We start from the raw sequence: 25,398 nt of genomic DNA, 5'->3' as shown, positions 1-25,398 counted from the left end.
GGATCTGTAGGTGCCACTCTAGCTGCTGTACGAACTACCGCGGCCCCTACCACGACCTCGGTCTCTCGTGGCCCTAGCTGGTGATACTGGTGGTTGTCCATCATGTCTGCGCTAGCTGTTGTACGAGTTACGATGTCATACACTTGTCATTTTTACACATTGTAAATCGCGCCACGTGAAACGCATTCGTCAACTTAACATGCTTATTATTATTATTACTTTAATTTAAAGTTATAAGGCCAAGTCACGCGAACGTGCACTCGAATTTGGGATTACGTATTATAACTGCAGAGTAGCTATGATTTTAAATAGCAAACTTTGCTCGTGAAGAGTTAATGGAAGAAAACAGTAGAAATCTATTGGTTTTCGGTTGATGTTTGTGAACAGAAATGTTCCTTTTAAGGTCGTAAACCTGCCATTCACATCTTTCACCATCAAACTTTTGCAATTAGTAAGTGAACGAGCTCTCCAAAGGGTTAGTGAAACTCAAGGAATAAATCTTCTAAGGTTAGTATTTTGACATTACTAGAGATGACATTTAAATAGCTTTAATGGAAATTAAACATGCATCAATGGAACTGATCAAGGACTTGTATCTGAATACATGTTAACTTTAAACAATAATGAGTAAACTTTACAAAGTAGTTACTAGAGCAGTTGACCAATAGATCTATCACATCATAGATTTTATATGAACTACTAGAAGTACTACTTTCTGTATTTCCTCTACCTTTTACTTTTTCTTTTTTTTGGGGGGGTTTTTTTCTTGTAACAATTGTACCTTAACCATAAATTGATATGAAAAACACATACACACGCGCGCACACACATATTACGCATATGGCAGCAAATCATTGGATTATGCAGCCATTGGCATTCTCGTCGCTTAGAACACTGTAATAGGTGTAAGGCTTTGGCGAGGATGATGATGGTGGAGATTTCGGTGCCTAAAAATACTCGGATGGAAAAGTAGGGGCTGATGGAATAGTATCAGTAGTCGACCACGGTGGTGTTGTCATAGGCAGAGGTTGAAAATTGAGGGGCCGCACCCCACCCTAAGGGGTAAAAATTCTGGTTCTGTCACTGCTTATAGCAGCATGACCACCACAACATGATGAAGAAGCAGCGCAAAATCCACCACCATCGGAATAATGATCATGTGAAAGCACTTGCTGATGAGGTTTATTCATATTGTTTGTAGTACTAATCTCCAAGATTTTATCAGCAGAGTCATTTCTTGATTCTCCGTGGAATGTTAACTTAATAGTTTTTGTAACCTCAACAGTTTGCAATCCTGGAATTCCAGACAATTGCTCTAGTTGTGTCATAATGTCCGTATCATTCAGCGGATTAATCACTTTTGATTGTGTGATAATCTAAACATTTTTTGCGCTGTTGTTTACAAGAGTTCCTTGCTCCCATAGGATCTTTAGGTGCTTTACGTATTCTAGGTGCTTTAGGTGCTTTAGGATCTTTAGCTGCTTTGGATTTTCCAGATGTCTTTTGTTCAAAAAAATTACAGGTGGGAAAAATAACTTCAGAACATTTTCAAACAAATCATTAAAAATTTCAACACAATTTGGCTTAAGTTATATTTTTAATCCCTCTAACTTCAGAGAAATACAGAATAAAACTTCAGCTCTAAGAATCCTGAAGTTTAGAAAATACAGAACAAAACTTCAGGTCTAAGAATACTGAAGTTCAACAATTACAGAATAAAAACTTCAGCCAAAATATGCTGTAGTTTTTACAAATAACTTCAGAACATTTTCAAAAAATTATTAAAAATTTCAGCACAATTTGACTTAAGTTATATTTTAAAGCCCTATAACTTCAGAGAAATAGAGAACAAAACTTCAGCTCTAAGAATACTGAAGTTCAGAAAATACAGAACAAAACTTCAGCTTTAAGAATACTGAAGTTCAACAATTACAGAACAAAAATTTCAGCCAAAACATGTAGTAATTTTTACAAATAACTTCAGAACATTATCAAAAAAATCATTAAAACTTTCAGCACAATTTGGCTTAAGTTATATTTTAAAAGCCCTCTAACTTCACAGAAATACAAAACAAAACTTCAGCTCTAAGAATGCTGAAGTTCAGAAAATACATAATAAAATTTCAGCTCTAAGAATACTGAAGTTCAACAATTACAGAATAAAAACTTCAGCCAAAATATGTTGTAGTTTTTACAAATACAGAACACAAATTCAAGTCCAATAATACTGAAGTTCATCAAAAATAAAATAAAAATTGCAGACAAAACATACTTTACTTATACAAAACACAAAACAAAACTATTTTCCAAAAATTAAGTTATCCTTTAAGTATTATAAACTTCATACTTTAATAGCATCATCTATTTAAGTCTCAAATTTTTTAAAAATTTCAACATCTCCAAAAATCACTGAAGAATATATAGAATTTTTATCAAAAACACAAATACAGTTTCAAAAAACCTAAAAACACTAATCGTAAAAGTAAAGCTTACAAAACTAATGCACTAAACAAAGTAAACCCTAGGAAACTATTTTAGCACAAATAAAAAAAGAAAAACGATTCAACTAAGATTACTATCAACAAAAAATCCAGAAATTAAATCATAAAACTAATCTTAAATTGAAACCACATACAAAGTTAATGCAATGTACAATATCAACCATTAAAATCATACCTGTGATTATACTTAATGTTGTTGGGGAAGAAACAGTTGCAAAACCAAGAAGAATGCAATGCCAAAAACCGTTTGATTTCAGAGAAGAACAAATCAAAACCGTGAAGAAGGAGAGAGAGAGAGACAGAGACAAGAGACAATATGCCGTATACTTGGAGAGAAAGTAGTCTTTTAATAAAGAAGGCCAAAATCGTCTTTCTAAAACGTTTTTAACAAAAAAAATGATACGAATGCAAACAGAAAAATAAAGCGGGTACAAGTTAAAAAGGGGCGACCAAATAGGGCGCCCCATGCAATTTTTACAAGCTGGACTGGGTCGATGTTGGGCTTGGGCAGATCTGAAACGCAACTGGGCCAATGCAAATGCCCTCGCTCAGTTGTAATAAAGAACAAACAGCCCCTTTCCTTCTTTCTTTGTATTTCAGAATTAAACCATTGATTCCCAATTTCAAATTGATTTTGAAAAAATGACCTATTTAACTAATTGAATCTAAAAATGCAAAAACAAAGTAAGAGTGATTAATGTGTATTTTTTTATTTCATGTATTAATTATGCACTTAATGTGTAACTAAATCCTAAAAATATAATTTAAAATCTAAAATACTATGAAATTAAGATTTGAACATTTTTTAATAATTTTTTATGATTTATGATGCTCCTAACATGCATAAACAATGCGAATAAATACAAAATAAATAAAGAGAAAAACTCCTAAAATTCTAAACAACGATTAAAATTATTTTGGACTATTCTATATATATATATATATATATATATATATATATATATTAGACTTCATATACCTTAAGGCTTAACTAAAATTAATCATAACTTCACATAAAATAGTAAATAATAGTGCATTCTTTAATTTATTTTACAACTTTAATCACATAACTTTGTGATTCCAGAATGTTTAGTTTTAATTTTTCTTCCTATATAATGTCAAAACATTATACATGACCTGGCTTGTATGATATATTGTATTTTTTATTTATTTTAAGTGACTAATTTCGTACTTTGTACATATTCAATAGTATATGCAATTGAATGTTTATTACTATCAGCGTGCATTTCTCGTGCAACGCACAAACTGTCATGATCACAATTTTCCACCTTAGGATGTCGTGATGGCACCTAGTCTCTAAAACTAGGTAAGCCTAACACATGCTAATTTAATAACAGAATTGAACTATTTAATCATTTATCATAAATCATTAAATGACATACATAGCCGCAAGCAGCCAATATTTATATATTTTCCAAAACCAGTAGTACGGAGTCATAAGCACTACTAAAACACACTAGAATTTCTAAACACAATACTGATTTGAATTACAATTTAAACAATAGCATAATGAAGTAAGATGGTGACTCCGAGGCCTGCGGACATCAAACATGTATACCTTGAAGTCTCCCGCCGTGCAAACACAACTCTCAACAACACAATCAGAATACCTGGATCTGCATAAAAATATACATAAGTGTAGCATGAGCACACTACAATGGTACCCAATAAATATCAAGTCTAAACCTCGGTAGAATAGTGACGAGGCCAAGATTGTACATAAGAATAAAACCTCAAATTACTAGAGTTGATAAATTGCTTTAATAGAAACATGCATTAATGGAACTGATCAAGGATTTATATCTGAATACATGTTAACTTCACACAATGATGAGCAAACTTTACAAAGTAGTTACAACAGCAGTTGAACAATAGATCTATCACAATCACAGATTTTATATGAACTACTAGAAGTACTACTTTCTGTATTTCCTCTACCTTTTACTTTTTCTTTTTTTTGGGGGGGTTTTTTTCTTGTAACAATTGTACCTTAACCATAAATTGATATGAAAAACACATACACACGCGCGCACACACATATTACGCAGCAAATCATTGGATTATGCAGCCATTGGCATTCTCGTCGCTTAGGACACTGTAATAGGTGTAAGGCTTTGGCGAGGATGATGATGGTGGAGATGTCGGTGCCTGAAAATACTCGGATGGCAAAGTAGGGGCTGATGGAATAGTATCAGTAGTCGACCACGGTGGTGCTGTCATAGGCAGAGGTTGAGAATTGAGGGGCCGCACCCCACCCCAAGGGGTGAAAATTCTGACTCCGTCACTGCTTATAGCAGCATGACCACCACAACATGATGAAGAAGCAGCGCAAAATCCACCACCATCGGAATAATGATCATGTGAAAGCACTTGCTGATGAGGTTTATTCATATTGTTTGTAGTACTAATCTCCAAGATTTTATCAGCAGAGTCATTTCTTGATTCTCCGTGGAATGTTAACTTAATAGTTTTTGTAACCTCAACAGTTTGCAATCCTGGAATTCCAGACAATTGCTCTAGTTGTGTCATAATGTCCGGATCATTCAACGGATTAATCACTTTTGATTGTGTGATAATCTGAACATTTTTCGCGCTGTTGTTTACAGGAGTTCCTTGCTCCCATAGGAGTTCTGCTTTTCTTCCAAGTTTTTCTAATATGGTTAGAATTGTTGCAGAATCAACTGTGCCTGAAATAATTACATTTCCAAGTTTTTCATCAATTTTCACTGAATGGACACCTTGGATTTTCAGCAGCATGTTTCTCACTTTCCTTTCACAAACCTTGCAGTGTATTTTTAGCTTGAGAGCAAAGGTGTTTGGAGAAACCAAAGAATATGCCATCGATTTATTTCTAGCAGCAAACATGTACCTTCTTGGTTTGGTGTTTTTTCCAAATAATCCTGGTGGCAAGAAAAGGAAAATAATAACTAAAAATAAAAGAACAATAAAGATGTTATATCCAATAGTCGAATTAAAACTACTACTATTTGCTTGTCCTGCTTTGACAAACCTCTATATATTCTTGAAATTCTCTCATAAACATTTAATTTTCGTACACAGCCTTTTTTTCCTCTGCAATATTAACAAGTCAAAGTCCATATTTTCTTTTTCCCAAGAAAAATGATAAAGACAGCCTAAAAGAAAGACAGGACAAAAGAAAGACTTTCCGCTTTTATGCGTGAAATAATGAGATCGTTTGATTTAGTTGATGATAAATAGTTAGATAGGTTTGAAATATTAAAAAATATTTTTAAGTGCTGAAATTAATTTTATAAATAAGAAATTATGTGTTTGGATAAAAGTGTTGATATTAATACTAAGCAGTTGATTTTTTGAGGTAAACCTAATGATAAGATTCTTTTATTAAATTGACAAAAATACCCGTAAAGTTTTACAAAATATTATAAATTAAAAACAAATCGTAAAGAAAAGGAGGAACAATGAATATGGAATGAAGAGAAAATTAAAAAATTTATTTTGGGAAAGATATTTTGTGAATTAAACAATATTATTAATGATAACATAGTAAAATTCTAGTCAAACTGAAAGTGTTTATAAGCTGAAAAGTCATAAGTTGGATGACCAGTTTATAACTTATAGGTGAACTTGACTTATAAGCACTTTGAATATTTATAAGTTAATTTGACCAGCTTTTAACTTTAATCAAACACCCATCTACTAGGAAAAAAAATATCTGGTGAGAAAATTGTTGGTGGGAAATTGTGAAGAAATAGAAGATGGAAAGATGAAAGGATTATCAGCCAAAAGATTTATTAAATTGTGAAAAGCAACAAGAAGTAAAACAAAAAAGGGAAGAAACTTACCCTTTTAATTGCTTGAGATTCTTGATATAGTACTATAGCTTTAGTTAGGATCAAGGAGAGGTAGGAAAGAGTTGGATTTGAAATATTTATAGATGGACAAGGGCAAAGGATCTAATGACAAAATTGTTTATTGACTAATTCCAACACCACCTTATAATTAATTATACCAAAACGTATAGTCTAGTTCTTTAAGTTTTCTGATATAGATCACTTGCAATATCACAGAAATTTTCATATAATCTTACGTCTTTCATATTACGTAATGTTCATTGCTCAGCTTTAATTATAAAAATATAGGAAAGTGCTTTCATCGAGCTTTCCTCCAAGTCAAATATGACAATAAATAAATAAATAAATAAATAAGAAGTAGGTGAGTACTATTAGTCTTTCCGTGTCATTTGGCCTTTGTTATACTTTAAAACAAACAATAAATGTTATGCTTGATATGATGGAAGTTATTGCTCAACGAATGACGTTTTTTAGGTACATATTTTTAATAGAAAAATATTTTCTGGTGTTTGATGAATAAAAATTATATTTGAAAAGAATAAATTTTAAAGATAAAAAATAATATTATTAGTAAATGAGATGGTGTTTTGATGAAATTTTCAACTATTAAAAATTAATAATAATTTCATATTATTGAGCAAGTGTTATGGAATTAATGTTGGTATAATCGTAAAGAAAATAACTTTCGTCTGATCATGCACATTTATTTTCGTTCCTTTCTTTAATGATCCTTGGAAATTACTAGCGAGTTCTCCTTTAAATTTTTTCTTTCGTTTAATTATATAGCGGATATAATTATACATATCTTTTGCTCAGGGCGGTGTTTAACAAATCGTGATTTACGTCATAGTATTATATGCATTTAATACGTTTTTGACTATGTTTCTTGCTGCCAAAGTAACCGAATTATTATTTTATTTTTTTTGCCTAATGTGGATATCGAAACGACTGTTTTAACTAAAGTATTCATAAAAATTATATTATCAGTTTAACTTAATGGAATAACAAAGATAAGTTGATGTCCGATCGACTGAGGGACACTCGGTCTAATTTTAATTGATTGTATATTTGAGACGAGCTTGCTGAGAAAACAAAACGAAAAGTTTCTCCTAAAGAATTTCATTTCTTTTCTTCAAAATAACTAGCCATTTATTGGATAATTAATATTAGAATATTCAATAACTGGGGAAAAAAAGTAGGATATAAGATTAAAAAATTAGCTTTGCAATTGACCAGTTTTAATTTTCTGTTTTTCAACTAGATTTGTTCATTACACGTTTAATGAGCCAAAGTTTGACCAAGTTACGCTAAAAGGGTGTTGACAGAAAAATAGAGCATTTCAACTTTATTTCTTGTTTCATTCTAATAAAAGTATTACTTCTTATTTCCTTTCTCAGGTTGTTTTAGTATTTCTTTTCAAAAAGTAACAATTTATTTTCCTTTTTTGGTAGGAATTTCTTTCCTGCAAACGGATTAGTCCAAGATCGAGGAGTAAGAGTTTGTTATTGAAGCCGGGGGACTGAATAGATAAATTTACTTCCCATGTAGCACTAAGAAACAAGTTCAAAACAACCTATGAAGAAATAGCAAAAAAAGAAAAGGCTATTATATTTTTAATTATTTTCCTTGTAGAATAGGAATTTTTCCCTTATTTTTTAAATTATTTTTCCTTGTAGACTCATTCTTGATGGAAGCGAATTTGCTGTGAATTGTGATTACTAATAATTTTGGGAGATTGGAAATCCTACTCCTTTTCGTATTGAACTTGGGAATTAGCTTTTGTCACGACCCGAAATTCTCACCTTCGGGATCATGATGGCGCCTAACATTTCACTTGCTAGGTAAGCCAACGTTAAAATAATCTTAACTATTTTTAAGCAAATTTAATTAAATAGAAGTCAATTACTGAAATAAAGTGCGAAAGACCATAAATACCAAATTATTAAAATACATCCCTGAATCTGGTGTCACAAGTGAACGAGCTATTAGAATAATACAAATAAAGGTCTGAATAAAATTCAAGCTGTTTGAAAGATAATACACAACTGAGATGAGATAGTAGGGGACTTTAGAACTGCTAACGTTGTGTAGTTATACCTCAAGTCTCCTCTGAGTAGCTGAGTCTGAGCACGTCTATGGTACGCTACTGGGACCAACTCCAAAATCTGCACAAGAAGTGCAGAGTGTAGTATGAGTACAACCGACCCCATGTACTCCGTAAGTGTCGAGCCTAAACTCGACGAAGTAGTGACGAGGCTATGACAGGACACGTACGTAAATAACCTGTACACAAATACGAAGCAACAATAAAATAATAAATAACACTTTATCACTTAGTAGCCAAATAATTCCTCAACAATAAAATGAGCAACTGATGATATGAAAATGGCACGGCACCACCCTTCATGCTTTTACTCTCATTCCTCCTATAAACTGATAAATAAATAAATAAATAATAATAATAATAATAATAATAATAATAATAATAATAATAATAATTGGCACGGCATCACCCTTCGTACTTTAACTCTCTTTTGGCACAGTATCACCCTTCGTGCTTTTACACTCTCTCAAAGTGACACGGCATCACCCATTCGTACTTTTACACTCACAAATGGCACGACAACACCTTTCGTGCTTTTACACTCTTCCTTACCATGACAATGATATTATAAATAATAAAAATAGCACGGCATCATCCTTCGTGCTTTTACACTCTTCTTCACCATGAAAATAATAATATAAATTCGGAAGAGCATTTAAATGCGGGGATATACACTTATCAATTAATTCAATACCACAATACCGATTTCACCTTCCAAAATATTCAACAATAATTAAATAAATAATAATTTCACGAATAATGATCAAATAATCAATAATAAACTTAAGCAGGAATATCTTAATTAAATATGTAATTATTCACAATAAACAAATTCCACTCGCATGCTTTGACTCAACCACAATGCATAAGTACTCATCATCTCACATATACGTTGTACACACACATTAAATCACGTAGCAAATAGACAAATAAGACCTACTCCCTCAAGTCAAGGTTAACCACGACACTTACCTCGCTTTGCAACCAAATTCAAGATTTCAATAAACCTTTGCCTCGCGAATTCGTGTCTGAAGTCCTCAAATCTAGTCATAATCATAAACAATTCAATATACTCAATACAAAGCGTAGGAATTAATTCCATATGAATTTACTAATTTTTCAGATTAAAATTCGAAATACATCTCAAAAATCATCAATGGGGACCACGTCTCGAATCTCGAAAAAATTTACGAAATCCGAACACCCGTTCCGATACGAGTTCAACCATATAAAAATTATCGAATTCCGACATTGGATTGACCTTCAAATCTTCATTTTATATTTTTAGAATATTTTATAAAAATCTGATTTTTCTTCCATAAATTTACGGATTCATGATGTAAATGAGTATGAAATCATGAATATAATCAATATAGGATAAGGAACACTTACCCCAATATTTTTCGTAAAAATCACCCAAAAATCGTCTTACCCGAGCTCAAAATCGTGAGAAGTGAAAAATGGGACAAAATCCCATTTTCAGACTTAAAGTTCTTTTGCCCAGTCATTTACCCTATACGATCGTGGCCAAACTCCCGCGATCGCGAAGCACAAAAATATTTCCAGCATTGTTTACTCATTGCGATCGCGGCCATTCTCCCGCGATCGCGAAGAACAATTTTTCCAACAACTTTCTCTAACTCTTCCGGACAACTTCTAGTATAATGGTCATAACCTTTCGTAATAAACTCCAAATAATAAATGGTTTATTTTTATGAAAACTAGACATCAAGATCTACAACTTTCATGTTTTAGTCATTTTCCAATTCCTTATAGATTTCGATATATAAGCTTTCAAAGTCAGTCATGTGCAATACAAATTTCTTCTTCGCGATTTCCAAATATCTTCTCGGACATCCTATAGTATACTAACCATAACCTTTTGTACATAACTCCAAATTCTAAATGGTTTACTTTTATGAAAACTAGACACAAAGAGCTACAACTTTCATTTTTGGATCATTTTTAAATTCCTTATAGATTGCGAGATATAAGGTTTCAAAGTCGGGTCAGTGCAGCAGAAGTTTCCTCTGCGCGATCGCGAAAGGTCATCCGCGATCGCGAAGCACTGGTCAATTTCTCCCATTTTACTCATCGCGATCGCGGACAATTTCCCGCTATCGCATAGCACACTATTGTAGCCAAAAACCAGCAGCTAAAAATGACCTAGAAATGGTCCGAACCCACCCCGAAACTTAACCGAGCCCCTCGGGACCTCGTCTGAATATTCCAACAAGTCCCGAAACATAATATGGACTTACTCAAGATTTCAAATCACGTCAAACAACATTAAAATTATAATTCACACCTCGATTCGGACTTATGAGTTTCAAACTTTTCAATTTACAAAACTTGTGCCGAAACATATTAAATGAATCCGGAATAACTTCAAATTTGGCACACAAGTCATAAATGACATAACGGAGCTATTCGAATTTTCGGAATCTCAATTCGAGTCCAATATCAATAAAGTCAACTTCGCAGTCAAACTCTGGAAATCTTTAGCCTTTATATTTCTAGTTTCCGTTAAATAGCGATAATTTGAGATAGGGACCTCCGAATTCGATTCCGGGCATACGCCCAAATCTCAAATCATGATACGGACTTACTAAAACTGTCAAAACACTGATCCGAGTCCATTTTCTTAAAATGTTGACCGAAGTCAACTCAGTTGAGTTTTAAAGCTCTATTTCATATTTTAATTAATTTTTCATATAAAAACTTTTTGAAATATTATTCGGACTGCGCACGCAAGTCGAGAAATGATGAATAGTGCTTTTCGAGGTCATAGAACACAGAAATGAATGTTTAAATTAAAGATGACATTTTGGGTCATCACATTCTCCACCTCTAAAACAAACATTCGTCCTCGAAGGAAATTAGAAAAGTACCTGAGCTGGTGAAAAGGTGTGAATATTTACTCCGCATGTCCGACTCGGACTCCTAGGTAGATGCTTCTACCGGCTGACCTTTCCATTGCTCTCGAACTGATGGATAACTCTTAGACCTCAACCGTCAGACCTGCTGGGCTAGAATAGCTACCGGCTCCTCCTCATAAGTCAAATCCTTATCCAATTGGACTGAGCTGAAATCTAACACATGAGACGGATCACTATGATATTTTCGGAGCATAGACACATGGAACACCGGATGAACCGCTGATAAACTAGATGGTAATGCAAGCCTGTAGGCTACTTCGCCTACCCTTTCAAGAATTTTGAAGGGTCCTATATACCTAGGGCTCAACTTGCCCTTCTTTCCGAACCTTATTACACCTTTCATAGGTAAAACTCGGAGCAATACACTTTCTCCCATCATGAATGCAATATCACGAACTTTACGGTCGGCATAACTCTTTTGCCTAGATTGAGCTGTGCGAAGTCGATCCTGAATAATCTTGACCTTATCCAAGGCATCTTGCACCAAATCGGTACCCAACAACCGAGCCTCTCCCGGTTCAAAGCAGCCAACGGACGAACAACACCATATCCTGTATAATGCTTTATATGGAGCCATCTGAATGCTCAACTGATAGCTGTTATTATATGCAAACTCCGCAAGTGGCAAGAATTGATCCCAAGAACCTATAAAGTATATAATACAAGCGTGAAGCATATCTTCCAATATTTGAATAGTGCGCTCTGAATGTACGTCTGTCTTAGGATAAAATGTTGTACTCAACTCAACCCGCGTGCCTAGATCACATTGTACAGCCCTCCAGAAGTGCGAAGTGAACTACGTACCTCGATCTGAAATAATAGACACGGGCACACTGTGAAGGCGTACAATCTCACGAATGTAAATCTCCATTAATCGCTCTGAAGAATAGGTAACAGCTACTGGAATGAAATATGCTGACTTGGTCAACCTGTCCACAATGACCCAAACTGTGTCAAACTTTCTCTGAGTCCGTGGAAGCCCAACAACAAAATCCATAGTGATACGCTTCTACTTCCACTCAGGAATTTCTAACTTCTGAAGCAAACCATCAGGTCTCTGATGCTCGTACTTAACTTGTTGACAATTCAGACACCGAGCTATATATGCAACTATATCCTTCTTCATTCTTCTCCACCAATAATGTTGTCACAAATCTTGATACATTTTGGCGGCACCTGGATGAATAGAATACCTGGAACTGTGGGCCTCTTCCAGAATTAATTCACAAAGCCTATCCACATTAGGCACACAAATACGACCCTGCATTCGTAGAACTCCATCTTCCCCCACAGCAACCTGTTTGGCATCACCGTGTTGCACCGTGTCCTTAAGGACAAGTAAATTAGGATCACCATATTGTCGCTCTCTAGTGCGCTCATATAAAGAAGACCGAGCGACTGTGCAAGCTAGAACCTGACTGGGTTCAGAAACATCTAACCAAACGAACTGATTAGCCAAAGTCTGAACATCTGTAGCTAATGGTCTCTCACCAACCGGAATATATGCAAGACTGCACATACTCACAGCCTTTCTACTCAAAGCATCGGCCACCATATTGGCCTTTCCGGGGTGATACAAAGTAGTGATATCATAGTCCTTCAACAGCTCCAACTATCTTCTCTGCCTCAAATTGAGATCCTTTTGTTTGAACAGATATTGTAAGCTACGATGATCAGTAAATACCTCACACGAGACACCGTACAGGTAATGCCTCCAAATCTTCAACGCATGAACAATGGCTGCCAATTCTAAGTCATGAACATGATAATTCTTATCGTGAACTTTCAACTACCGCGATGCATATACAATCACCCTGCCATCTTGTATCAATACTGCACCAAGCCCAAGATGCATCGCAATACATCGTGTAAGACCCCGAACATGTAAGTAATACCAATACTAGGGTTGTAGTCAAAGTTGTCTTGAGCTTTTGAAAGCTCTCCTCACACTCTTCGATCCACCTGAACGGAGCACCCTTCTAGGTCAATCTGGTCTTAATAGTTGTTCATAATCAATTACAGAATCGTCAATTAACTTCATGTTAACAAAAATCTCGTTTCAAACTTTCACAATACTGATAACGAGATGCGAGGCATAAAGATCTCATAATTATTTACTCGAATTAACGAGTCACATTTAACGACACCTAGACGGGCACCTACCTCGTATGTTAAAACTCAATAATTACAACACGAATTTGGCAAGTATTCACAGAGAATTTCATACAAGAATTTTCAAATAAACCTAACAGGCATGACTCCCTATTAGTACTATAGTACAAATTTAATTTCGCACGGAAGAACTTAAACACAAGAATTTTCATCACAAGGATCTCGTCCTTATATGACTTCCACCGCATCTCGTAGCCCGGTTTAAACATATCAATTTATATTTAAATACGAGGATCTCGTCCTCAGTTTTGAATCACAAGTAATATGCACATCGTGCCAATTAAAACATTCCATTTTCTCCTTTTAAATAATTTTCGTTAAACAAAATCACAACACATAATGAACCTCATACTGGTAGGGCATATAATTCATAATTTATAATTAATTATCTAGAAATTACATCTAAACTTACCGAAATGAGTATCAGAAAACCACCTTTAGCCTCACAACTCTTATTAGTGACCAACACGGAATGATAGGCGCAGTTATCTCCATAGAATCTCCGAATTGGAGTAAACACATAAGTAGATTATAGAATTATGAAGCTCACTCATAAGTGGAGCACAATAGGAGGACTCGTCTCGATACTCAGAACCGAATCAAGTTAAGAAAATTATTCCTTTATATGAAATCGAGGTCGTACCTATAACAACACCATTTGATGTAGCGACCTCAGCCATACCATAAAAAATATATATATATATATCAACAACTGGGCCTCCACCTCCAGGACACCCTCTACCCGCCTGTCCTCCACCCCTAACTGGTCGTGTGCGTGGTGTAGTAACTGCAATGGGGCACGTAGCCCGAGTGTTTTGATGAAATATGTCTCTCCCAAGTTTGGGACAATTTTCTCATGATGTGCCTAGTATCACCGCATTCATAACAACCCCTTTGCGGGTTTGGCTGCTCAAACTGATTCTGTGCCAGATAACTAGAATAACCATTGTAGGAAACTCATGTCGGTGGTGCATTAAAAGAACTTACTGGAGCACCACGAGTAATCCGATGTGCAGACTAGGCTGGCCGACTGCCCGATCCCCCGCCATAATGATTTATACTTGCATAGTATAATCCACTGAATCCTCCAGTACCTCGAGACCTCTTGGTCTCCTCAGTTTCCTTTTTCCTCACCTTGAACACGTTCTAATATCTTGTCAATTTCTACCACTAGCGGAAATGAAGTATCAGCCTGTAGCTCCCGAGTCGTACAAAATTTTACGATCATAATTGAGTCCTTTAATGAGTTTGTAGACTCGCTCTCTGGCTGTAGAAACCAAAGTAGGAGTATGACAGGCTAACTTATTGAACCTGATGGCATATTCTGACACTGTCATGGTGACCTGACGCAACCGTTCAAACCCTATGCGCTACGTATTACGGAGAGCTCGGGAACAAACTCTTTCAAATATATTTATGATAACTGAGCCAAGTGGGTGGTGTTGCATTGGATGGTCTGCCCTCTTCATAGGCCTGCCACGAACACTGGTGGAGAATTATCTCTCTCAAGGCCAATCTCTTCTTTTGTTATGCTGACTCAACACTGCTGAGTTGACCCATTTCTTAACATACTCTTTGATTCTTCTTTGGGGTAACCCTTACCCCTATTTATTCACAACGATCACAAAAGTAGAGCTCCATATAGACAAATCTTGGCACGAACCACATAGTCCAGAATCTCATCAACCACTGTACTTCCTCCGAAGCACCCCAAAATCCGCAAACGTGACGTACACGCTGAGTAGACCTTATGTAAATTTAAAGTTGTTTCTCTAACTCTTTTGGCACTGAAGTATAGGATTATTAAGGAGGCGAACATACCGCAAGTCCCAACCTTATCCTCTATAAAATCTCAGGCCTTAAATATGTGTACATTTTTTAGGAACCTTTCAGTACCACATATATACATTTCAGGCCAAAACTGATATAACACATGACCCCGCAATCCAACCATTGATAGTGGACTCCCCCACTCGACGCGAAGTCATAGGTCACAATGTCTGATGATCCACAATATTAACCTTCACAACTCGTATAAATCAACCAGATGCCAAGGTCTGTTGCACCCCTATATGATTCACTGGGTGATCTCTCAATACGTCCGCATCTTCAGTCGGAACCACACGTTGAGGCAATGTTTGAGCATCTCAGGCTCCCTCATAGTCCATCTACGGCATCACGAACCGTCGATGCATAACTGATATCGAGTGTGCAATGTCATACACGAGTGGATACAAAAGAATATGAGATATATGTTTCAAGCTAAATCAATGCTGCACGATAAAAAATGAAAGAAGTGGAATTATTCCTAAACTTTGTAGCCTCTGGAAGATAAGTACAGACGTCTCCGTACCGATCCTTCAGACTCTACTAAGCTTGCTCGTGACTCGTGAGACCTAGGTAACCTAGTTCTCTGATACAAACTGTCACGACCCGAAATTCCTACCTTCAAGATCGTGATGGCGCCTAACATTTCATTTGCTAGGCAAGCCAACGTTAAAATAATCTTAACTAGTTTTAAGAAAATTTAATTAAATAAAATTCAATTACTGAAATAAAGTGCGAAAGATCATAAATACCGAATTATCAAAATACATCCCCGAATCTGGTGTCACAAGTGAACGAGCTACTAGAATAATACAAATAAAGGTCTGAATAAAATTCAAGCTATTTGAAAGATAATACACTGTTGAGATGAGATAGTAGGGGACTTTAGAACTGCGAACGATGTGCAGTTATACCTCAAGTCTCCTCTGAGTAGCTGAGTCCGAGCACGTCTATGGTACGCTACTGGGACCAACTCCAAAATCTGCACAAGAAGTGCAGAGTGTAGTATGAGTACAACTGACCCCATGTACTCCGTAAGTGTCGAGTCTAACCTCGATGAAGTAGTGACGAGGCTATGAAAGGACACGTACGTAAACAACCTGTACAAGTATATACAAATACGAAGCAACAATAAAACAACAAATAACACTTTATAAATTTGGGAGGGAACATGCGAAGGGGGTTGATATAATAATCTCAGCAGGAGAATTATCACTTAGTAGCCAAATAATTCCTCAACAATAAAATGAGCAACTGATGATATGAAAATGGCACGGCATCACCCTTCGTGCTTTAACTCTCTTTTGGCACGACATCATCCTTCGTGCTTTTATCCTCTCTGAAAATGACACGGCATCACCCTTCGTGCTTTTACACTCACAAATATCATGGCAACACCCTTCGTGCTTTTACACTCTTCCTTACCATGACAATGATATTATAAATAATAAAAATGGTACGGCATCACCCTTCATGCTTTTACACTCTTTCTCACCATGAAAATAATAATATAAATTCGGAAAAGTATTTAAATGCGGGGATATACACTTATCAATCAATTCAATACCAAAATACCGATTTCACCTTCCAAAATATTCAACAATAATTAAATGAATAATAATTTCACGAATAATGATTAAATAATCAATAATAAACTTAAGCAGGAATATCTTAATTAAATAGGCAATTATTCACAATAAACAAATTCCACCAAATTTTTTCTTCGCGATTTCCCAACATCTTCCCGGACAACCTGTAGTGTACCAATCATAACCTTTTGTACATAACTCAAAATTCAAAATGGTTTACTTTTATGAAAACTAGACACAAAGAGCTACAACTTTTATTTTTGGATCTTTAAATTCCTTATAGATTGCGAGATATAACCTTCCAAAGTCGGGTCAGTGCAATAGAAGTTTCCTCTACGCGATCGCGAAGCACTGGTCAATTTCTCACATTTTACTCATCGCGATCGCGGACAATTACCCGCTATCGCATAGCACACTGTTGTAGCAAAAAATCAACAGCTAAAAATGGCCTAGAAATGGTCCGAAACCACCCCGAAACTCGAGCCCCTCGGGACCCCGTTCGAATATTCCAACAAGTCCCGAAACATAATACAGACTTACTCGGGGTTTCAAATCACGTCAAACACTATTGAAATTACAATTCACACCTCGATTCGGACTTATGAGTTTCAAACTTTTCAATTTACAAAACTTGTACCGAAACATGCTAAATGAATCCGGAATGACTTTAAATTTGGCACACAAGTCATAAATGACATAACGGAGCTATTAAAATTTTCGGAATCTCAATTTGTGTCCAATATCAATAAAGTCAACTCTGCGGTCAAACTTTGAAAATCTTTAGCCTTTATATTTCTAGTTTCCGTTAAATAGCGATAATTTGAGATAGGGACCTCCGAATTCGATTTCGGGCATACGCCCAAATCTCAAATCACGATACGGACCTACTGAAATTGTCAAAATACTGATCCGAATTCGTTTTCACAAAATATTGACCGAAGTCAACTTAGTTGAGTTTTAAAGCTCTATTTTACATTTTAATCAATTTTTCATATAAAAACTTTTCGGAAAATTATTCGGTGCACGCAAGTCGAGGAATAGTGCATAGTGCTTTTCGAGGTCATAGAACACATAAATGAATGTTTAAATTAAAGATGACATTTTTGGTCATCACAGTTTTTGATGAAATTCTTTTTTTCTTTAAATCTTTATATATTGCTTATTGTTATTCGAAGTTGATTTATTTCATCTATCAATTATTACCAAGTTAGAATCTAAGCTTTTTCGTCTTCAATTCATTCAGGAATTTCTATATTCTACAACGATTAACATACCCAATATATTTTTACACGTGAAGTTTGGAAGGATACGCAAACCTTACCCTACCTTGTAGAGATAAAGAAGTTTTTTTCCAATAAACCCTCGGCTAAAGAAAAATATTAAGAAAGGAATTTTCATATTCTATTTTACTAATTAGTTTTGGTAAACATATAAAAAAAAAGAAGGAAAAATTGCTTATTGTTATTCGAAGTTGATTTATTTCATCTATCAATTATTACCAAGTTAGAATCTAAGCTTTTTCATCTTCAATTCATTCAGGAATTTCTATATTCTATAGCGATTAACATACCCAATGTATTTTTACACGTGAAGTATGGAAGGGTACGCAAACCTTATCCTACCTTGTAGAGATAAAGAAGTTTTTTTTCAATAAACCCTCGGCTAAAGAAAAACATTAAGAAAGAAATTTTCATATTCTATTTTACTAATTAGTTTTGGTAAACATATAAAAAAAAAAAATTGCTTATTGTTATTCGAAGTTGATTTATTTCATCTATCAATTATTACCAAGTTAGAATCTAAACTTTTTCATCTTCAATTCATTCAGGAATTTCTATATTCTACATCGATTAACATACCCAATGTATTTTTACACGTGAAGTCTGGAAGGGTACGCAAACCTTACCCTACCTTGTAGAGATAGAAATTTTTTTTTTCAATAAACCCTCGGCTAAAGAAAAACATTAACAAAGGAATTTTCATATTCTATTTTATTAATTAGTTTTGGTAAACATATAAAAAAAAAGAAGGAAAAATGATACTATATAGCCGCTCTAAAAATAATAGCCGAAATATATATATATATATATATATATATATATATATATATATATATTTTCTTGTAGTATATATTGTATGTTATGTATATATATTACCTTTTATATATTTTTTCGGTTACCAGATGTAAATTATTTCTGGCACGGGCTAAACGTGATAATATCCCAAAAAGAAGTGTTTGGGGGCCAGTGAATTGAAGGATTTGAGCCCAAATACCCAATAGTCAGTTTGGGCCGACAATTTCCAAAATTCTAATTGATGCTCAGACGTTCTTCGTCACCAGATTTGATTGACCGACCACCACTCTCTTTGCGCTGCGAAATTGCTATTTTCTCCGGCGCCGATCTATTTCTCCGGCGAAATCCAGTAGTAAGTTCCTTTCTTTGTTTCTACAGCATCCTATTTTCTGTTTCTTATAATTTCTAATGGTAGAATAATATTTGTGGGTTGATTGCAATGGTAAAAGAAGCCTGAAACTTCAATTGTTTTAGTTATTTCTGATTTCTAGAAGTTAATTTGTGTTTGCCGTAATTTCTCCAGAATAATTTGGTGTACATTAATTTGCCCTTAATTTTACTAAATTTCTGATAATTTCTCTCTCGAAAAAAAGAAGGAAAAGTTGGAATTTTGGTCATAGCTAGTGGAACAGGAAAGACATGTATCTTTATTCAATGTTTCTCCCCAGAAAAAGAGAAGAATTCCCCTTACTTTCTTTGGTCTGCACTTGTTGCTCGCCCAGCAGCATAAATGAATTTGGAATTTTGTTTTTTGGGGTAAAATCTTAGGCTCAATAAGTTTATCAGAGCGTGCATAAGTTCCAAAGATCAAACCGTTTGATTAGACACATGTTTCAAATCATTTACCAAATCCACCTAATGGTCTATTCAACAAATTCAATTTCTACCTATTTTAAATCTCAGCATCTGGAGTCAATTGAGTTAGAGTTGCCTTTGAATTTAAATCACTCTGCGCTAACAATCCTTTGAGCTGTCATTGATGCTTTACACTTTCTGCCATAAGTTACTATGTTAGGAAACTATTAATCTATTATATTTGAACCAAAAACTCAACTGACTCTTTCCTCAAACTAGCAGCATATATTTTATAGATACATGCTTTTATATCTGCAAATGTATTTATAAATTGATGTTGGCCTTTTTGTTTCTCCAGGTAGTTGTTAAGACGCCCATCGATTTGAACTTCGTCCATCTCAATCCCAAATTCAAATGGGGAAAAACGATTTCTTGACCCCGAAGGCAATTGCCAACCGCATAAAAGCTAAGGGCCTTCAGAAGCTGCGATGGTACTGCCAGATGTGCCAGAAACAATGTCGAGACGAAAATGGATTCAAGTGCCACTGCATGAGCGAGTCCCATCAGCGTCAAATGGAAATCTTCGGTCAAAACCCTAATCGCATTGTCGGCGGCTATTCGGAGGAATTTGAGAGCTTATTCCTTGAACACATGAAACGCAGTCACCGCTTCAGTCGTGTGGCCGCAACTGTTGTGTACAATGAGTATATCGCTGATCGCCACCATGTCCATATGAATTCCACTCAATGGGCAACATTAACTGAGTTTGTTAAGTACTTGGGAAAAACCGGAAAGTGTAAAGTTGAGGAAACGCCGAAAGGGTGGTTTATTACATACATTGATAACGATTCAGAGACTCTCTTCAAGGAAAAAATGAAAAATAAGAGAATTAGGGCTGATTTAGCGGATGAAGAAAAGCAGGAAAGGGAGATTAAGAAGCAAATAGAGCGTGCCGAGCAGTTGATGGGTGGAGGCCATGTGGATGGTAGTGAGCAGCAATTAGAGTTGCAACCAAAACCCTTGGATAAATCTGAGACTGATCAGAAGATCAAGTTAACGCTAGGGTCATCGTCGAAATCATTTGTTAAAGAGAGAGCAGAAAGCTCAAGGCTCGTTTTTGATGAGATACATAATGAGAAGAGCGTAAAGGGTAGCAAGGATGGGGGAAAAGGTGGTAAGAATGGTATAGGTGGAGGTAAATCGGTGTTGGATGAGTTAATGAGAGAGGAAGAGCAAGCGAAAGAGCGGAGTAATAGGAAAGATTACTGGTTATGCGAGGGGATAATTGTGAAGGTAATGAGCAAGGCTTTGGCTGACAAGGGTTACTATAAGCAAAAGGGTGTGATTCGTAAGGTTATTGATAAGTATGTTGGGGAGATTGAGATGCTTGAAAATAAGCATGTTCTAAGGGTTGATCAGGAAGAGCTTGAGACTGTAATTCCTCAAATTGGAGGTCTTGTGAGAATAGTTAATGGTGCATATCGTGGATCAAATGCTAGACTATTAGCAATTGATACAAATAACTTTTGTGCTAAAGTACAAATTGAGAGAGGAATATATGACGGGAAGATTCTCAAGGCTACTGATTATGAAGATATATCCAAATTGGCTCAATAACAGGGACAAAGGATGCCGAAGGACTAATATTAGTCAAAAAATTCTTGTACTTCTTATTGTACTTTGCAAGACCGCTTGGTTCGATGTCAATTATACATTATTGCTAATACTGGTTTCTTCATAAGTGATGGTTGTCTCTAGTTTTCATTTCTTCTGTCTTTGTTTTTGGTATTTTTCTTTTTGATAAGTTGTCAATCGTTTGTGATGCCAGCATGCTCTTATATGGTTGTTGATGTTGTATTTTTGGGAACAATAGTGTTGTTTCACATCTCCAGGGTTCAGCTATATTTTATGTTTAGAAGAAGCTGCCCATCCTTTCTTCAATCTGTTGGTCTTGCAGATATGCATGTCAATTTGAAATTCGCGAGTGTGTTAGGCAATCACTGAATGTTGAAGAACTAAAAAGAAAGGTTCTCCTCCGGGATGGTGGATGGTTTTGTATTTTCGCTTGTTAAATTATTCATTGATATGCTGCTTGTCTATTCATACTATTTATTCACTGAAAGTTAATTCAACTCCTCAAAGTTGAGATTGGAAGAGAAGCGACTGCTTCTTGTTAGGATTACTTTCGCGTTGCTGTTTGAAACACACACTTTTCTAAGGTGCACGGCTTCACTTTAACTTAGCTTTCAGATTGAATCTGAAGCCTTATGCAGGTTTCATCTGCACATAATCTTTTGCTCTATCAGAAATGCTACCACTATTAAGATATCTCTCTCATGTAGCTCAATTTTCATAATTTCCATGTATGGACAAAAGGGTTCAGCTGTAGAAATAGAAGGATCCTAGTCCTGGACATATAAGATTATTGATTCCTAACAGTTAGTAGTCTTTTCAAATACTGCTTTGAATTCATCTGTAACATGCATAAGGAGCGATGGATTTGGAAGCCAGCAAGTATAGTATGATGATGACCTGATAGGCTCGTGGTGTACTGTATCCACTTGGCCTGGGAGATTGCTATCACTTTTCAAGTGTTCTTTTTTTCCTGCTTAATAAGGCAGTCACAATAAAAGGGATTTTTCAAAGATAACTTTGGGCAGCAAGGAGTTTTTGTTATATTCCTTCATTCTTGGAACATGTCGTCCCCTCCCCCCTCTTCTCCTTCTTGTGACTACTGGATGCATGATATAAGAGGAAATCCGTGATACTTTCTTCCCTTTGCTTTTGGGAATAGATGCCTCTTCTTTCTTGAAGATAACTCGTGGGTTCCTCATTTAGATGACAGAACTACTATAGTTGAAATCGATGACTTCTTACGAATATTGAGAATTTCATCTTCTGTGTTATGAGCGAACTTTCTTTGACATGAATCGTGATATGAATTTCCAACTATGAAGTATCAATGCATGTATTTCTCCTGATCTGCTGCCTTATGTTTGTGGCACTGATGGAACCTGATCTTTTCTTTAAAATATTCAACTTATAGTGTCTTTTGTTAGATATTAATTTTATCGTGTTCTGCTGGTATTCATAACTGTGCTTAGTTGTTAGCTAGACCATATGGTTCTTTATCTATTGGCAACAATGCTAATTCTACCTCTGTATATAGCAACTCTTAGTGCTCTCCTATTTAAGCTGACCAACCTTACTGTAGTATGTTCGAGCTCTTTACTCCTATTACTTGATGTCATTGGAGATATCAACAAGCTTAAACATTCAACAATTCGAGGAATGATATAGAAAACTTGGCACCCGATATCCTAGTATTTTGTGACTCCCTTACACAGGTACTTATTTGCTTATTTGTTGTGTTTTATTGCAGCATCAGAGAACTTGTTTTGAAGTCGTTTGGATGATGTTGAGATGTTCTATTATGCAATCTAAAATTTCTTTCAATTTTGTTATTTGATGGAAAGTGGACCATTCTGGATTCCAAATTCACTTTTTAGAGTCAGTTGATCCTATGGCTTTTGTCATCAGCAAGGTGACAGTCCATATGGGACTTCATATTCTTATATTATACAAGTCTTTATTGGTCAGTATTCATTGTGAGCTTACAGTTTCAAACATCAACGGCACTATACATCTAAAGAACAGTTGTGTTGTGGTCAATATGGAACTTTGTGTTTTCTTGGAGGTAGAAGATGGTGCAATTAGAGTCATAACTGCCAGTCTGCCACTTATGGTGGTGCTGGAACTTTTTCTGGGAGTTCTGATGCTGGGAAAATGAGCAAACTAGAAGTGTAGTTTCCCAAAGTAGAAGGCTAAAACCGAGGTGTTATCACAAACTATCTTTAGCCAGCCTTAGAGAAACAAACGTATTCTGGCCTATGATTTAAGGATTAGGTAATTATTTTATGCAATTGCTAACAGATCCTGCGTACTAGAAGAACCAGAGAAGGGGACTTAAAATTTGCGATTTTTCTCCATAGAGCACAATTTGTTTAATGAAATTCAGAGATTACACAAATCAACCTCTTTGTTTTTTTTGTCTATCTTAAGAAAAATGCCTTGGGTGTATACGCCTGCTGACAGTCGCCAAAAGTTGGTGTTTTTGTTTTGATAAGTCTTCAGCATTTGTGATGCCACTGCTCTTATATGGTGGTTGATCTTGTATTTTGGGAACAATAGTGATGTTTCACATCTAGAGGTTCAGCAATATTTTAAGTTTAGAAGAATCTGCATCCTTTCTTGAATCTGTTCTCCTTGCAGATATGCATGTTGCTCTGGAATTCGCAAGTCCCGTGTTAGGCATAAGGTATGTTTATTTATAATTGACATGCGGCTTGTCTGTTCATACTATTCACTGAAAATTTAATTCAACTCCTCAGTGTTGAGGTTGGAAGAACCAATCGCTTCTTGTTGAGATTACCTTCACGCACACTTATTTTCAGCGCTTAGCTTCACCCAAACTTGGCTTTCAGATCAAATCTGAAGCCTTCTGCAGGTTGCATCTGCGTGTGATCTCTTCTCCAACACTCTCTCATGTAGATCAGTTTCATAATTACGACGTATGGACAAAAGGGGCCAGCTCTAGAAGTATAGGGATCCTAGTCCTCAACAGACAATCAACAAGGTGATAGTGAAGAGGGGACTTATGGTTTCCTTATATTGTACTAGTCTTTGTAGTCTGGCATTCATCCTAAGCTTACAAGTTCGAAATTCAAAGGAACTATGCATTTAAAGAACAATTGTGTTGTGATCGATATGGAATTTCGTCGTTTTCTGGAGGTCGAGAGTGATCCAATTAGAATTGTAGCTGCCACTTGTGGTGGTGCTGGAACATTTTGTGGGAGCTCTGAAGCCTGGCATCTTCACTCTTCAATGATCTTTTATGTTGTTGAACATGCTTCGATCTCTGCATTAAATATCAAGTTGAGTAACTCTCAAGGTATGGCCTAGCGTCAATAAAGTGGGTGAAAATCATGAGAGATTGTCCTGATAAAAAAAAATCATGAGAGATCAAGGTTCAAATTTCAGCAGAGATAAAATGGTACGTGATTTCTTCTCATCTATCTACTCGGTGACGGTTAGTGAGAAGTAATAAGAACAGTACATGATTTCTTCATTTGTCTACTCGGTAACTTTGTTAGTGGAAAGTAGCAGTGGAATAGTCGAGGTGGGGCGAGTTGGTCTATGTACTACCATTGTTTAGAAAAGGAAGTATCAAGTTGAGTTAACTTCTTGATATTGAGAAGCTATTGATTCATGACAGCCAAATAATGGGGATGGCTTTCCATATTTGGCGTTTGAAGTTTTCTTCTTTAACTTCATTGTTGATGCTATTATTACATGATTGTAAAATATGAAGTATTGATTTCGACAATGTCCTAATGCAAGTAACAAGGGCTTGTGTTATTAAAAGAACAAAGAAAGCTATTAATGGAGTAAAACGTTGATTTTGTCTGGGCTGTTAAATTTGGCCCAAGCCCAAATGGCCCGTCCAAGGTTGGGTTGTGCTGGTTATTGACCCGATCATTTA

The 25,398-nt window shown here is 35.6% G+C and overlaps 2 protein-coding genes across 3 annotated transcripts; one reads left to right on the top strand and one right to left on the bottom strand.

The window, feature by feature from the left end:
- Nucleotides 1-4,248: 4,248 nt before the first annotated feature.
- On the bottom strand, nt 4,249-6,485 carry LOC107797759 (uncharacterized). 2 transcript variants are annotated; one of them, XM_016620683.2, is made up of 2 exons: nt 6,347-6,485; nt 4,249-5,422 (listed from the first exon to the last, which is right to left on the bottom strand). In XM_016620683.2, the coding sequence occupies exon 2, from the start codon at nt 5,385-5,387 to the stop codon at nt 4,575-4,577; it is 813 nt and encodes a 270-aa protein (XP_016476169.2). In that variant the 5' UTR covers nt 5,388-5,422; nt 6,347-6,485; the 3' UTR covers nt 4,249-4,574. The 2 variants fall into 2 exon arrangements, with proteins under 2 accessions (XP_016476169.2, XP_016476170.2); XM_016620684.2 differs by lacking the exon at nt 6,347-6,485 and adding an exon at nt 5,533-6,320.
- Nucleotides 6,486-19,276: 12,791 nt separating this feature from the next.
- Nucleotides 19,277-21,611, top strand: LOC107797760 (KIN17-like protein). The gene is made up of 2 exons (XM_075227785.1): nt 19,277-19,413; nt 20,215-21,611. Exon 2 carries the CDS (start codon nt 20,271-20,273, stop codon nt 21,471-21,473), a length of 1,203 nt encoding a protein of 400 aa, XP_075083886.1. The 5' UTR covers nt 19,277-19,413; nt 20,215-20,270; the 3' UTR covers nt 21,474-21,611.
- Nucleotides 21,612-25,398: the final 3,787 nt, after the last annotated feature.

This window comes from Nicotiana tabacum, chromosome 13, assembly GCF_000715075.1.
Source record: "Nicotiana tabacum cultivar K326 chromosome 13, ASM71507v2, whole genome shotgun sequence".
Lineage (NCBI taxonomy): Eukaryota > Viridiplantae > Streptophyta > Magnoliopsida > Solanales > Solanaceae > Nicotiana > Nicotiana tabacum.
This window is presented reverse-complemented; position numbering and strand designations above follow the sequence as displayed.

Bases quoted from the DNA above. Each gene is read 5' to 3' on its own strand.
- LOC107797760 (XM_075227785.1), top strand. From the start codon at position 20,271: ATGGGGAAAAACGATTTCTTGACCCCGAAGGCAATTGCCAACCGCATA.
- LOC107797759 (XM_016620683.2), bottom strand. From the start codon at position 5,387: ATGTTTGCTGCTAGAAATAAATCGATGGCATATTCTTTGGTTTCTCCA.